The 16,994-nt window shown below is 42.6% G+C and overlaps 1 protein-coding gene across 2 annotated transcripts in view; it reads right to left on the minus strand.

Moving 5' to 3' along the window:
* Window positions 1-3,423: 3,423 nt before the first annotated feature.
* The window catches only part of MAN1B1 (mannosidase alpha class 1B member 1), a 64,294-nt gene continuing 50,723 nt past the window's right edge, over window positions 3,424-16,994 (minus strand). For both annotated transcript variants that reach the window (XM_073599930.1, XM_073599929.1), the window contains one exon: window positions 3,424-10,059. In XM_073599930.1, coding sequence (XP_073456031.1) covers window positions 9,859-10,059 — 201 coding nt within the window. In that variant the 3' untranslated portion in view covers window positions 3,424-9,858. The remainder of the gene's footprint in view (window positions 10,060-16,994) is intronic.

Raw genomic sequence — 16,994 nt, forward strand, 5'->3', positions numbered from 1 at the left:
CCAAGTCATCTCCAAACAACCTTGCACCACGAAATGGAAACCCAGCCAGCAGCTTCTTACATGGTGCTTCGGCTGACCAATTTTTCAACCATAGGATTCTACGTATATGCACCAACCCCAGTGAAAGATGAGAGGTTTGCACGATAGAATCTCTGAAGGCATCAACAACATAACATAAGGCCACAGGAAGGTTAGCCAACCCCTGGGCCTGCTGTTCAGGTAAAACCTTGATGACCTGTTTACCATGGTCTCTTAGGTATTGACAGACTCCAATCGCTGCTACTGCAGGTTGAGCCACTGAACCTGCTAAGGAGAAAACATCCTTCAATAGCGATTCCATCTTTTTATCTACAGGATCCCTGAGCATCTGAGCATTGTCTACAGGACAAGTCAGACTATTATTTATGGAGGAAATGGCGGCATCAATGGCCGGTATTCCCCACATCTTAACAAATTTTTCTTCCATCAGATAAAGTGTTGAAAACCTTCTCGGCGGGAAAAAACGTTTGTCTGGGTGATCCCACTCAGAATAAATGAGCTTTTCAAGTAAATTATGAACAGGAAAAGCATGTGCTGTATGAGGAGGCTTCAGTGACCCCAAAGAAGAAGAGGGTTCTTTAACTGATTCAGATACGGGCAACTTAAATGTGGAGCGGACCAATCCAGTAAGGATCTGCACTAAGACTTTCTCCTCTTGAGAAGTCGCAGAGGGTCCCTCTCCACCTGATTCCTCCGAAGAGGAATCATCCGTCCGATCCTGACCCTCCAAAAGGGATTCCTCTCCTTTATCCCAGAGTTCCTCTTCTTGAGGGTCTTGGGGAGCAGAGGAAAGTCTAGTGCGTTTTCTTTCACCGAATGAAGATGTAATCACGGCCATTAATCTTTCCTCTAAACCATTAATGGCTGAGGAAAAAACCTCCTGTGTAATGTATACAGGGGCTGAAGTGCCGGAGGCAGGTATAGCCCCTAAACCCAATGGCTCTCCCTGGCTAGCCGTCCCTGGCCCCTCGGGGGGGGGGGGGAAGATGCTGCAGACAGGGGGCCCTCAGAACCCGACCGAGATCCCCTAGAGTCTCTGGTTCTTGGGGTGTTTGAACCTCTTCTACCCATAGTGCAAAGCAACAAGGTGGAGGTATCACAAAATGAACACTGACGGCTGAGCGATGTAGTCCGGCTAAAAGGCCTGCTACCATATGCTCAGTCTGGTGTTACTTTAGTAAATGCGCGCCTAGGAGAATGCCCGTGTCCCACCTTACATGCGACCGTCAGCTCTGTGTCCCTCCAAAGGCTGTGTGCACCTGTACAGAGTGCTTTTAAATAGCCTGCAGCTGGCCTGAGTGGGAGTCTAAGCACCTGTGCTGACGTCCCGCCCTCCCCCTCTACCGCCCCCCCCTCGAGTTTCGAAAAAACGAGCGCTTCCCGCGCTGGCCGACCCTCCGTAAATGACATGGAGGAAGGCTGGGAGAGGGGGAGGCAGGAGACAGGCCGGTAGTGATGGACCTGCCTGAAAAAAACAGCAATGGCGGCGGTGCCTGAGCGGTTTAACCGCTGTCTATACCCCTGTGGCCTCCCCCTAGCCTGGGGGGGAACATTCAAACCGGAGAAATGCCCCCCATCCATCCTACCTTGAACCGGCCGGAGACGCTGTGCAGCGATGAACACAGACCGACATCAGCATGACAAGGTTTGTGCTCTTGGCAGCCCCCGGTGGTCACAATAGGCATAGCATGCATTTACCTTAAAGGAGAAAACCTACTAGAATTAAAAAATTCTGTGGAATCTCCTCTTACCTTATCCAACCGCAGGGTTCAGTTAATACAGACCCATTCTTCACCTCTCACGGTGGGCTCAGTTTGAAAAAACCATCAGAGACTGGGGCCCCCTACGAATAGGGGGATCTTGCAGTTCTGGACCTGTAAAGCACCCGGCTAGAAATTAGGCTAGAAAACCATTTTCTAATCTGCGGGGTCCAGCTCTCTAAAAAGAGAAGCGTTACAGGTAAAACCTTGTTTCTTCGGACACGAGGCCCGGGTACCATCCAATTCGGCCATGAAAAGACACTTTGAATGGATCCGGTCTGCCTGGCTTGCCCCAGTATAGGATATAGGATATTCCCTTTGGAGCTCAGCACAGGACATCTTTACACGTCCATCACCTAAGACACTGGCGTAAACACTGAGGTATCCCTGCAGGGGGAGGGATTATATAGGGGGTTGAACTTTCTGATAGGATGTGCCAGTGTCCAATCAACAGTGATGCCCTATATAACCCATCAGTAATTACTGTGGCTCTATGTCCCGTGATGTTCGAGAAAGAAAAAAATATGGGATTTTTTTTTACTCACCATTTAATAATTTTCCTGGAGTCCATTGAGGGACACAGGTCCCACTTTCGGTTTTTGATCACGTTCTCAGTACTGCTTTACTACAAAATTGAGACCTGATGATAGTGAGAGGTTATCCTGGGCTAACCTACATATTTTCTATTTGCCAGTGTCCAATCTTCCTTTAAGCTTCAGTATGATTTGAAAGGTTAGAAAGGTGTCCCTCAATGGAAAAAAAAAGAAGAATTTAACAAAGAGAACAAAAATCCTATAATATTGCTGCATACCCACCTTAGAGGTGGTGACTGCACTAGTTTCCTTTTTTAGGCTAAGGACATTTCTCTAAATACAGAAAAAGATTAGCCAATCCAGTCAGAAATCCAGTCGCTTTGTAACCTCCTGTGTACTAAACTGAAATCTCAAACATTCTTTGTCGTTCTCTTCTGTGTTGCAAAGTACAGAACATCCATCTCCTATGTTATTAAGAAGAGTATAAAGCCTGGTACACACCATTTTTTTTTTGTTCAAAAAACTGACAGCTCAGGTCAGAGCCGCTGTACTAATGATCTGTTTTCCGACAGGGGGACTGCCCACATGGCAGAATCCTCCGATCAGCACTCTCAGCCATTGGCAGTCCTTTTTGGGTCATGAGCCTTCGTCAGAAGCTGGTCAAACGGATGGCTTCTGTCAGACCGGCTGCCATACACAAGGGCCAAATGTTGGCCAGCTTTCATTGAACCAGCTGATGCCACCCAACATTCGGCCTGTGTGTAAAAGGCTCAAGGGAAGGCATTTTTAGTTCAAATCAGCCTAGGGTAACAATACTGCTCCTATATATAGTCCACCAAGTAAATGTCACCCTACAAATGGATGTATGTTACTAGCAAGATCACTGTCCAAAATTAAATGATACCAGTTAGAACTGGTAAGCTGCAATATATGATATTTTTCTTCTTGGGTTTGCTAAGCTTTAAACTGTCTCTGTAGTTTATAATTTGATTGTAGTAACTTGATTTACAAATACGTTGGGCTGGTTGCAGGAAGGTGGGCCACCAAAGACCAAATAACAAAAAAAAAAAAAAAAAATCCCACACAGGAGATACTTTAAATGTTTTTTATTAAGATCGGCAATTTATATTTTACATGATTTGATCATCAAGGCTATTCCAGTATTATACAGGATATATTATTATAGGCTGCATATAAGAAAAATACAATAGAAAGAAAAATGGTTCACAGTTTTGAGCTTGAATAAGGTTTGAGTAATGGAATAGGTTATGCATTTTCAAAAAAAAACTGGAGCAAAGAAAAGTGAAAGCCTCTCTCAGACAAACCAATTAGATATCAGTTCTCATTCTTCAGTGCAGGTTAGAGAATGAAAGCAAAGACTTGATTGGTAGCCATAGGCAACATACCTGAACAAAGTCCAGCTTAAGTCCAGTTCTCCTCACTAGCTGATTCAGTGCCAACAGTCACTATCATTATACTGCTAGTCTATGTGCCTAGTTGTAGATGTTTCCAGTCTCATATGAAAGGATGCATCCCTGGCATCTTTATGATGCTGCTTGCTCATCCCTGGAGGTTAAGGATGATAGCTCAGGGAGCATGCATATGAAAAGAGATACCACACTTGCTTTCTTTGATAAACTCTAGTGCAGAGAGCAATGTGTCTGCAAACAACTTTATGAAGACGGAGCAGGAAATCGGAAGCATCAAGGGCCCTTTAGGAAACCAGATAGCTCTCTATGGACAGCAGAAGGAAAAAAGAAAAAGGTGTATTTGCAAGCGTTCTTTCAGAACACCACACTTTCTATCATCCCCACACATGTGGAATGTATTGCAGCAATCGGCCATGCTATGTGGGAGGTTTTCTTGGCTGGGGTGGGGTTCCTTGCCTCAGCTCCGGAACAGACAACCATTTGGGGTCCCATCCTCCTCAATGCTAGCCAAGCACAGTGCTATAGCCGACCTGTGAGTACAGATCTTTCTCCCCATGAGGTCTTTTCTCCCTTTAAAGGGGTAGAACATATTTACTAATATTACATATTTATTTATATTTACAGTTTACTTCTGTACCCAACTCCTGATGAATGGCAAATAGCCATGAAACGCGTCGAGGTTCCATGGGGTACTCAGACAAGTCTGGCTCATTACTTATTCACTGGCCCATATATACTTTTTATACATCTAAGATCCATGGAGTACTATGCAATTATCAATGTGTACCTAGCTTATAGCAGCTCTTTTGCATATGATGTACTAATGCCTGCTAATATGAAACACCTTGTATTATATTTATTAACATTTACTATCTTTTATGTGCTGCCTAGCTAATGTATATGTATCTATTATGCATGTATACATACGAAAATACTTTACTATTGTTACAAATAAAAAATGATTACTATATACTTTACCTCCACAAGTCAAATGCCTCATTTAAAGTCCCACATTCCCCTTTTTTTATATGTATTTGCAAGCGTGCTTGATCTGAATGTATTATAAAAGGTGCTAAGGTGTGTTTGAATGTAAACCTTCCTTTAAAGAGTAGCTGTCCCTTTATATGTCGTCCCCCCCCCCCCCCCCCGCAGACTTGATAAAATGCCTAAAAAATAAATACTTTAGCTTATTCAAAAATTCAGTGGTCAGGTGCACAACTTACCCACAACTGTTACAGCTTGCACTCCATTCTGCATAAGGCCTCATGCAACAGCTGTGTTTTTTTAGCCCTGTGTGCAGGCATTGACTTTTTTTTAACCTGTGAACATACCTCTATGGCCTATGTGGCTATGAACGCATAGGCGTTTACAGGCATATTAGAAGAAGAGTCCTAAAAAAGAAAAACCATTACCAGTGCATTAAGGGGAGGAGCTTTTGGGCAGAAAAATAATGCTAAACGTGTTTAGCACATGAGCGTTCCATTCACATCAATGGCCAGAATAAATTAATAATGGCAAATGGAATCCATGAACACTCAAATGCTTGATTCACCTGAACATGTGTGCAAATGGCAGATTTAGACACCTTTTTTTAAGCTGCTTTTTTCCTACCAGGAGCAAAGCTGTTCAGAGAAAAAAAAAAAGGGACGTTGGAGCATTAGCTCTGTACTCTATCACAGATCCTAGCTTTGTACCATGCATGCTGTAGCGCTCCCATTAAATTTGTACGTAAAAATGGAACACAAGCTGCAGGACCTGTTGGAAGGTTGCACAGCTGAATGCTCAACATCAAAAAAGAGCTATACAGTCCTTTAATGGGAGGTGTTATTGTGGCCATGTCATAAAGGTAGTTACCCTGAGGCCTAAAAACAAATTTTCCTTCTAAGCCTTTTCTACTATATAGGAATATACGTTCCCTGGCTTCAGAGCTCTGAAAACTTTTGTAACCCCCTAAATTAGGCACAAAAAACAATATAACAGAATCTCATAATACATTTTATGGTGACCCCATGACTCTCAAGATGCATATTTTTCAGCCCCCATGGGCCAATGCAAGTATTTATTGGTTTGCTCTGTGGTAGCTCTACACTCAACCATGATGTGAAGACAGACTGACAACCATCGATGGTGTTATGTACAGCATTGCAAACAATGATGTGTAATTTAAGAGCTCATTTAAAAAAACGTCTTTATGAAGCTTCATGGTCTTTGCTCCAGTTATTATAGATTAGTATGAAGGAATGAACTGTTCAGTAAATATGTTGTATACAGAAGCTGAATGCAAATATCACTAAAAAACCAAAAGGGCTTTAAAAATGTGACGGTTCCCAAAGGGCACCATTATATCTCCCACCACAGCTTAGAAAATGAACATGTCCCTAAAACCCCAGTTATGTCAAATACATATTTTTGTAACCCAGGATTCCTGTACAAAAAAAAAAAAAAAAAAGCGAAGCAGACACGATGTGCCAGACTGTGCCTTACATTTCATTATGGGGCTGCCCACCTCAAAAGCGTCACTAAGCCACAACCCCCGTACCACTGATTTCCCTAGCTGGGATATCACAGGCATCCCATAAATCAAAGCTCTGTGTGACTAAGAACCTGAAACTACACCCCAAAGTCATGTGCAAATTAACATTTCTGAAAAGTTGAAGCGTGGGCTTCCCATAGGACTCTTTCAAACCACAAGCAAAACACTGAAGAGATGTCGATAATGATGAGGATTTCACAACTAGGAAAAGTAGTGTCACTGCGGGGGGGGTGTTTAGAAGTCATCATGTCTACATTAATTTACAGTTAGGTCCATATATATATTTGGACACAGGCACAATTTTAGATTTTTTCAGGTATTTACCAAAACATATTCAAGCTATAGTTACTGTATATAATGGATATGAGCTGAAAGCGCACACTCTCAGGTTTAATTTGAGGGTATGTACATCCAAATCGGAGGAAGGGTTTAGGAATTACAGCTCTTAAGAAAAGCCACCCCCCTTTTTCAAGGGACTAAAAGTATTTGGACAATTGAATCAAAAGCTGTTTCATGGCCAGGTGTGGGCTACTCCGTTATTTCTTCATCAATTAAGCAGGTAAAAGGTCTGGAGTTGATTCTAAGTGTGGTATTTGCATTTGGAATCTATTGTTGTGAACCTACATCATGCTTTCAAGGAGCTGTCCATGCAAGTGAAACAGGCAATTGTAAAGCTTCAAAAATGAAACAAATCCATCAGAGATAGCAGCAACATTAGAAGTGGCCAAATCAACAGTTTGGTACATTTTGAGGAAAGAAGAATGCACTGGTGAGCTCAGCAACATAAAAAGGCCTGTACAACCACGGAAGACAACAGTGGTGGATGATCGCATGATCCACTCTATGGTAAAGAAAGACCTATTCAGAACATCCAGACAAGTGAAGGACACTCTCCATGCGGTGGGCATATCATTGTTAGAGTCTACAATCAATAGAATACTTCATAAGAGCAAATACAGAGGGTTCACCATAAGGTGCAAACCATTTATAAGCCTGAAGAATAGAAAAGCCAGATTAGACTTTGCCAAAAAACATCTAAAAAAGTCAGACCAGTTCTGGAAAAGCATTCTTTAGATGGATGAAACTAAGAGTAATCTGTACCAGAATGACCAGAAAAAAAAAAAAAAAAAAAAAGTGTGGCAATGGTCGAGTCAATCACCTGATCTCAACCCAATTGAGCATACATTTCACTTGGTGAAGGCAAAACTAAAGGCAGAAAGACCCACAAAGAACAAACTGAAGACAGCTGCAGTTAGAGCCTGGCAAAGCATCAGAAAGGAGGAAACCCAGTCCTTGGTAATGTAAATGGGTTCCAGACAACAACAAAATATTAAAAAAAAAAGAACATTCATGATTATATTCATTTGTCCAATTTCATTTGAGCCCCTGAAAATGGGGGGGGGGGGGGACTGTGTATAAAAATGGTTGGAGTTCCTAAAATTTGTACTTTATATTTATGTCCGACCCCTTGAATTAAAGCTGAAAGTCTGCACTTCAAATTCATTTGGATTGTTTTGTTTTAATTTTATTTTGGTGGCATACAGAGCCAAAAGTATGACAATTGTGCCTGTGTCCAGGTATATATGAGCCCAACTGTATAATATATTTTTTTTTTCCCACCACTGTTTCTGTAACTGGCTCACTGCTTTCACCAGACATCAAATGAAAAGGCATCCCCAGGTGTGCAACTGCATTACAGATTTAATCTTTGGCGAGATACAGGGAGTTGGCTGCAATTCTACAGGGACATGGGGAGTACAATTTATTTTATTACAAAACTGAGATGAACATGATTGCTTAAGGCAGAACCTCCCCCACCTATTTTCAGCAGGTGTACAGGCATGGCCCATCTCCGAATCTACACAACAGAAGCAGGATAAAATCTGTAATGACATTTATGAAAATCCCTGAAATGTATATATTTGACCTGGAGTGGAAAGTATTTTTTTTTTTTTTAAATATACTCAAAAAGAGTACATAAAAAAAGTGTCCCAAGTACCACAAAGGCTTCCCATTACTGGCCCAAGAACATGGGCAATACCCAAAATATTTATATATATACACATATATACATTTCACACACCAAAATATATAACCCTCCTCTAACTGCAAATAAAACTTAAAAATATATAATAAATTTGTATATATATTATATTTTATCAGCTTTCTGTAATACATAACATAAAACAATTGCAATCTTTACCAGTTCCCTGAACTGTTTCCTACCAAGAATCAAGTTATTAGGGCTTGCCATCACTCAAGATGGCAGCCAAGATTGGCATCACATTATCAAATAGTTTGGTCTGAATTACGCATAGTGGTACTGGTACCGTGTGAGGAGATCTGGCAAAGCCCGAATACCTTTTATTAGCAACAGGTTAGTAAAAGGTTTTAATTAGGTCACTGTTGCTGCTTGACAAGGCAGAGCACTGTGTGAATGGAACCTTTTACTATTAGACATATGGAAAATTTCAGTGCAGCACTTAGTGAAGGAAATGGTTTGTTTGGACCGGCTTGGCCCAAACAAACTATTTAAAGTGACAGGAAACATGGAAATCGGCTTTAACCTGCACCAAACAAAACATGATTAAAAAAAAAATAAAAACAAAAAACAATCACTGGGCAGCAGCATCCCATGAATGTCTGGAAATCACATTAAACAACCATTAATTAAAAAAGTAAAATAAAGCACCGCCTTGTCAGCGATCAGTAGGTGAGCTGGAACTTTCTGTAAAGCACACAGGGAAAATGTGAGAGCAAAAAGTAAATTGCTTGTAACAATTTAATGGCTCGATCCATCAAAACCCGATGTTCCCAGCTTTGGCGAGTGCCATTGGTTTCACTCACCATTCAGAACTTTAGGTCTCAGTGATTCCAACAGGGAGATCATACTTCCGAGTTCCCAGCTTTGCCTGAGGCCACAGCCATTTCAGAGGAGTCGTCTTCTACCTCCTGGAGTAAGACTCGATGGTACAGCAAGTAAAGGTGGTAACATCTTACAACTTAAAATCTAAAAATTTCCGAGGGCGGGTCATCCAACCAACTTCCAACTACAACTTAAACATCAGTTAGAAGCAGGCTAACCCTTTAAGCAAGCAAGATACATTGACAGCTTTGTAAGGGTTTGCTCACAGTGTTCCCATATAAAACAAAGGGACGGCTTGTGGGACCATATGTGTCCAGTTTGGGGTAGCAGGTCATTTTCTTGCAATTTGTTCATAGTGACAATTGGAGACATGTGCTTCCCCTTCCTGAGATATAAATCACATTAAAAAAGTAAACTTATACGACTTTCACAGAGCCCTCCCCAATGGTCACTTCTTGAATCAAGTCACTGGAAGATTCATTAGAACCGTCAAGAACAGAGCGCTGGATGAGACGGACTGGAAAAATCTGCCTCTTGTCGACTACACCTATTCATATTCCAGATAAAATTATCGGCTCATCGCACAGCTTCAAAACGAACGGCCTTTTATCTACAGCAGCTTTAGCGGATGAAAACATCTGGCTTTGACCACCAGGGGGAGCACTTGCTCAGTCAAAGACCTAACACTGATCTTATGCTAGGAAGTCCAGATTGGAAGGGGATGAGCCTCTGTATTGAAGACAAACTTGTCCAAGTTCAAGAGATCCACATCGTCAGAGAAAAGAAGGAACAAATACTTGAGGGTCTCCCCCAGGAAAAAACTCTCCATCTTGTCCCGGGGCTCAGGGTTGCTGGGATTTTGCACATTGTTGATGGAGGTGTAGCCACCAGATGGAACCTGGTAAAGAATAAGATCATATATAGTACAAGGAACAAGTCTCCAGGAAGAAAAACACTGTTCTGTTAAGGTGTTACTAAACCCACAACAGTAGAATCATTGCGTATATGCAGTAAAGCATGCTTGTTATACTCACTGTGGAACCCAAGGGTCTAATCCTCTGCATTGTGTAAAATGGCTGTTTGAGCCAGTTTTCTCTGATCCTCCTTCTTTTACTGTCCCCAAACCATCTGCTGATAGTACAGAGCCTTGCGGGTACTCTAGCAATACACACACCAAAGTGAACATGTGCAGAGTTTTTTTTTGTTTTTTGGGGAGAGTGCATGTGATCGGCACAGGGCCAATCAGCACTGTCCAGGTAGGCTGGAGTAGAATGAAAACTCCTCCTACAAAGTTTTAACCAGGCACTAATGGAAGTCATAAGACTGCTATATACTGCTGATAAGAAAAATTGGATTTTTATTACAGCTTACCTGTAAAATCCTTGTCTTGGAGTACATCATGGGACACAGAGCCTTAAGTAATTATTTAATGGGTTATAGGCCACCTTCAGGTGTTGACACTGGTTATACCCAATCAAGGAAGTTCACTCCCTATATAACCCCTCCTCCTTCCAGGAGCACATCAGTTTTTGTAGCAAAGCAATATACTTAATCCCAAAAGAGGGGCGGGACCTCTGTGTCCCATGATCTACTCCAAGAAAAGGATTTTACAGGTAAGCTGTAATAAAAATCCTATTTTCTTTATCGTACATCATGGCACACAGAGCCTTAAGTAATTACTTAATGGGATGTCCCATAGCAATGCTACTTGAGGGGAGGGAGAGACAACCCGCAGGGTACCCACAGACTTGAGGATTTATACTGCTGCCTGCAGCACACTGCGCCTGAAGGCAATATCCTCATACCTCCTTACATCCACCTGATAAAATCTTGTGAATGTATGCACTGAAGACCAAGCTGCGGCCTTACAGATCTGAGCCATGGAGGCCTGATGACGCACTGCCCAAGAAGCACTAACCACCCTGGTAGAGTGGGCCTTAACTGGATTTCATACGTTGCCTGTCCTTTCTTGGGACCCTCTGGCAGAATAAATAAGACATCAGTCTTACGAATCTGAGCAGTTGCCTTAAAATAGATTTTCACTGCTCTCACCACATTAAGACAATGTAGTAAATCTTCTTCCCTGGAACATGGTTTTGGAAAAAACAATGGCAGGACAATATCTTGGGTTCAGGTGAAAACCTGAGACCACTTTTGACAAAAAAAGCCTGGACAAGGGCGTAACACCACTCGGTCCTCATGAAAAATCAAATATGGCTCTTTACAAGAAAGAGCAGCCAATCCCAAAACCCTCCTTGCTGCGGATATAGCAACCAAAAATAGCAACTCCCTTGTCAAAAGGACTAATGCCGCGTACACACAATCGGACTTTACGGCATACTTGGTCCGGCGTACCAGATTTCGTCGGACAATTCGATCGTGTGTGGGCTCCAGCGGACTTTGTTTTCTCAAAAGTTTGACGAACTTATATTTGAAACATGTTTAAAATCTATTCGATGGACTCGAGTCCGGTCAAAAAGTCCGCTCGTCTGTATGCTAGTCCAACGGACAAAAACCGACACTAGGGCAGCTATTGGCTACTGGCTATGAACTTCCTTGTTTTAGTCCGGTCGTAGTCATTACGTACGAATCTGTCAGACTTTGGTTGATCGTGTGTAGGCAAGTCCGTTCATTCGGAGAATCCGTCGAAAAGTCCACCGGGCAAAGTATGCCGTAAAGTCCAGTCGTGTGTATGCGGCATTTGGGAATATGTTGCATCGGCTCAAATGGCTGTTTTTGTAACACAGACAAAACTAAGTTCAAGTCCCAAGGCTTCAAGGGAGGTTTGACGGGCGGATTAAGCAGCGTTACCCCTTGTATAAAACCCCGGACTAAAGAATGAGTAGCAAGTGGTCTTTTGAAAAGACCGATAAAGCTGAGACTTGGCCTTTAATAGTACTCAAGGCCAATTTTTTTTCTACCCTTGTAGAAAGGCAAGAATTCTGCCTATGATATATCTCCAAGGGTGCCAACCCTTGGATTCACACCAGGAAACATAAGCCCTCCAGACTCTATAATATATAGTTCTGGAAGTTGGCTTCCTTGCATTAATTAGTACATAAAAAAGAGGAATGTGGGACTTTAAATGAGGCAATTAACTTGCGGAGGTAAAGTATATAGTAATCATTTTTTATTTATTTGTAACAATAGTAAAAAAGTATTTTCATATGTATACATGCATAATGGCATAAACATAATGGATACATATACATTGATACACTGAGTACTATGCAATTATCAATGTGTACCTATGTATCAATGTATATGTATCCATTATGTTTATGCCATTATGCATGTATACATATGAAAATACTTTTTTTTACTATTGTTACAAATAGATTACTATATACTCTACCTCCACAAGTTAATTGCCTCATTTAAAGTCCCACATTCCCCTTTTTTTATGTACTTGAACCCGGGATGGAGGCACAAATATTGTGCCTCATTTAAAGTCCCAAATTCCCCCCTCTTGGCTTTGCATTAATTAGGGTAGAAATAACTGACCCGGAATGCCCACGTTTCTTCAGAATGTGGGTTTCAATAGCCAAGCAGTTAAAATTTAGGTAAGGTAGGATGGAATATCGGTCGCTGTGAGAGCAGATCTGGCCGTAATGGGAGGGACCATGGGCCCTCCAATGCCATCTTTACGATTTCTGCATACCATGACCTTCAGGGCCATGCTGGTGCCACCAAAATTACCGGTTTTCTTTCCAGCTTGATCCTGCAAAGTCGTTGAGGCAGCAACTGAATAGGGGGGAATGTGAGCAGACTAAACCCCTGCTTTTAACGCATACTGTTAGACAGGTTATTTGGTTGTCTGCAGGCTGGTGGTAAGTTAAGCTTGGTTTTCCCTTGGATTTATCCTTGGCCTTGTTTATACCTGAATAGGGGGGGCTGCATAGATCAGAGAGAACTGATCCCATTGGGTCACCAACACATCCGTTAAGCATGCGAATGGATCCCTTGTTCTGGTCACAAAGTTGACTAACTTCATGTTGAACACGGATGCTAGGAGATCTACATCTGGAGTCCTTTGGCAAACAGCCCAAAAAATGTCGGGGTGAAGAGACCATTCTGCTGGGAATAACTGCTGGCGACTCAAGTAGTCTGCCTGGCAACTCTCTACTCCTGGAATGAAGTTAGAATATGTTTCACTTCTCTCTGCGCTGAGACACTTTCGGTGCCCCCTTGGTGATTGATATAGGTCACAGCTGTGGCATTGTCGGATTAAATCCTGACAGGACAATTCCGTAACCTGAAAGTCCAGGTCTTTAGAGCCAGACGTACTGCCCGAATCTCTAGGATATTGATGGACACAATTCTTTTCGGTTCTTGACCACTGTCCCTGGACAGTTGTCTTTTCTAGTACTGCTCCCCAGCCTGAAAGGCTGGCATCTGTCGTTACTACTTTCCAGATGACTGGTCTGAAGAATTTTCCTTTCAGCAGATTCTGGGTTAGTAACCAAGTGAGGCTTTGGGAGACTCTTGGGGACAGCTGCATTGGCAAGTCTAAAGCTTGAATTGTTTTGTTCCAAGCAGACAGAATACTGTTTTGCAACAGTCTTGAATGAAACTGGGCATAGTAAACTGCTTCGAATGAAGCCACCATGGTTCCTAGTAACCTCATGCAAAGGAGCACGGAGAGATCGCCATTTGACCTGACCATCCGCATCAGCTCTCTTATGGAGTTGATCTTTGCCTGAGGCAAGAACACCCTTTCCTGGGATGTGTCTATGATCAGACCCAAGTACTCCAGCTTTTTTAGCCGTATTAAGGAAGATTTCTCTAGGTTGAGAATCCAACCCAACTCTTCAGATAGTTGGTTGTAGTGCGTACGCTTTGCTCCAAATGAGCCACCGACTGATCTATTAGTAATAGATCGTCTAGATACGCTACGACTGTTATGCCCTGTGCCCTTAACCTGGCTAGAGGTGGGGCCAGCACTTTGGTGAACACCCGGGGTGCTGTGGCTAGCCCGAAGGGCAGGGCTACAAAACTGGAAATGCTGCTGTTCTAACTCGAACCGCAGAAACTTTTGATGAGCAGGAAATATAGGGACATGCAGATATACATCCCTGATGTCGATTGATGCCAGAAATTCTCCTCCTAGAAGGATAGAAACTGACCTGATCGTCTCCATGCGAAAGGAGCGGATCTTCAGGAACTGATTTAGATTTCTTAGATCTAGAATGGGTCTGACATCTCCATTTGGTTTCGGTACCATAAAAAAGTTTGAATAAAACCGCAAACCTTGCTCTTTTGTGGGGATCTGTATGATCACCCCTTGAGATATTACTTGGTCTACTGCCTGAAACAGAGATGGTCTTTTCTCTGGATCTTTTGGGAACGCTTGACCTCAGGAAGGGAGACGGTGGAAAGTCACGAAATTCCAGCTTGTACCCCAGCGTTATCATAGAGATGACCCATCTGTCCTGAATTTCTTCCTTTCAGACTTCTGAAAACTGCAGAAGTCTTCCCCCCCACCTTGGTGAGGGGGGTTGCCTCTTCATAATGAGGCTTTAGAATTCTGCCTGGTGAATAGAATCTTTAATAGCATCTATGGCAAAGCATAATGCTTTTGGTAGTTCAGCCAAATCCCGAGCTTGTTGTGCAAGAAGCTCTCTAAAGGCCTGTTTAAATTGGTCCTTTAGGGATTGACAGACACTTAGTAATGGCACCTGCCATGGAAAAAGTAGATCTTAACAGGGATTCCAACTCCTTATTCTGTTGGATCCTTAAGCATCTGTGCATTGTATACTGGACAAGTCAGGCCTTTATTCACATTGGAAATCACAATGTCAACTGCTGGTATTTTCCATCTTTTGGAGAATTTCTCCTCTAGGTGATAGAGAATTGCAATTTTCTTAGGAGGAAGAAAGTGCTTATCCGGGTGATCCCATTCAGCAAAAATAAGCTGTTCTAGTAACGCATGTGCAGGAAACGCATGCAAAGGTTGAGAGGGTTTTAAGGAACCCAAAGAAGAAACCGAACTTTCAGGAGACTCCGTTAGGGGTAGCATGAAAGAACCATCTCCGTAAGAGATTGTATCAGCAATTCCTCAGATTTGAGAGGCTGAAAGGGCTCATCTACCGTTGTTTCTTCCGCAGAGGAAAGTTTTTCCTGATCGACTTAGGGTAACACCTCATCCTGTGCCCACCGTTCCCCTTGCAAAGGTTCTGAAGTGGAGGACGCTAATCTTTCTTCCAGACAGTGCAGGGAGGAGGAAAGGACATCTTCAGTCACGTATACAGGGGCTGAGATGTGAGAAGCAGTTGTACCATTAATTTTTTCCAATGGTTCTGGCTTGCCATAACTGATAATTCAGGCGAGGATGACAGCATAGAAATGCGACTCGGGATTCTAGCGCCTGGGAGTGAAACCTTTACTTTTTTTGTGGTGTCTTCTTTAGTAGGCATAGTCCTAAGTACAAAAACAGAGGCACTATACAAATTGCACTTAATCGCTGAATATAGTCATGACATTTAAAGTTGCTATAAAATTCAGCCTAGTGCTGGGAAAAAGGTGTCGTTCCTGTATCAGGAATGCCAGTTTGCAACCCTCACATGTCCCAAAGCTGTTGTGTCCTTGTGTTGCAGGCTGCTTGTTTTTTTTAGCCGAGAAGAGAATGTCACAACTGTGTTGTATTTTGTTTTTAGCCTGCCGTGTGTCCTCGCGGACGTTCACGGCATCGCGCTTAGTCCCGCCCCCTCCAAAAAAAAAAATTCTGCCCCTTTTTACTTTTAAAATGTTCCCGCGCTTGTGCGCTGCGTTTGCGGGTCCACGGACCCAACACGAGGGGGGGGGTTTGGGAGGGGAGCAGGGACCCATCCAGCAGCAGGCACAAATAACAGTGAAATCAGCTACAGTAAAAACAATTAGCAGTATTAGCGAGACCTCGCGGCGGGGGGGAGGAAATACATAGATGTTTTTAATACCCAAGTTTCTTCCCTTACCTTATCCTCCCCACAGGATTTGCTGAATTAACAGACAATCCAACCTTCACCAATCACGGCGGGCTGCGTAGCAAATCTTTAAGGACTGGGTCCCTAAAACGGGGTTCCAACTGCCTTGGACCTGTAAAGAGCACCCCATCAGGAAGTTTAGGTAATGTAACAAGACCTAAGCCCTGGGTTCCTGGGATCCAGCCCTACTATGAGGCGTTACAGGCAAAACTTCGTGCTTTGGATACGAGGCCCCAGGTACCATCCCTTTAGGCCTCAATGGCACTTTGGATGGAGCTTCTCAGAGCACATCTTCACTCGTGGCCAACACCTTAGACACTGGCGAAAAAAACTATGTGCTCCTGGAAGGAGGAGGGGTTATATAGGGAGTGAACTTCCTTGATTAGGTATAACCAACACCTGAAGGTGGCCTATAACTCATTAATTACTTAAGGCTCTGTGTCCCATGATGTACGATAAAGAAAAGGTATTTAGCAGTTTAAATTTACTAAAATAATTGAATTTCCATGTACTGTGGGAGATCAGATATAGTGAATGCAGGGTCCTGGGCTTAGAAACACTGCAAAGGAAATAAGTGAATATATCAAGCAAGGCAATCTATAATAAAATGTGTGTGTGTATATATACACAGCATCTCACAAAAGTGAGTACACCCCTCACATTTTTGTAAATATTTTATTATATCTTTTCATGAGACAACACTGAAGAAATGACACTTTGCTACAATGTAAAGTAGTGAGTGTACAGCTTGTATAACAGTGCTGTCCCCTCAAAATAACCCAACACACAGCTATTAATGTCTAAACCGCTGGCAACAAAAGTGAGTACACCCCTAAGTGAAAATGTCCAAATTGGGCCCAATTAGCCATTT

This window comes from Aquarana catesbeiana, linkage group LG09 (assembly GCF_042186555.1).
Source record: "Aquarana catesbeiana isolate 2022-GZ linkage group LG09, ASM4218655v1, whole genome shotgun sequence".
In the NCBI taxonomy this organism is placed as follows: Eukaryota; Metazoa; Chordata; class Amphibia; order Anura; family Ranidae; genus Aquarana; species Aquarana catesbeiana.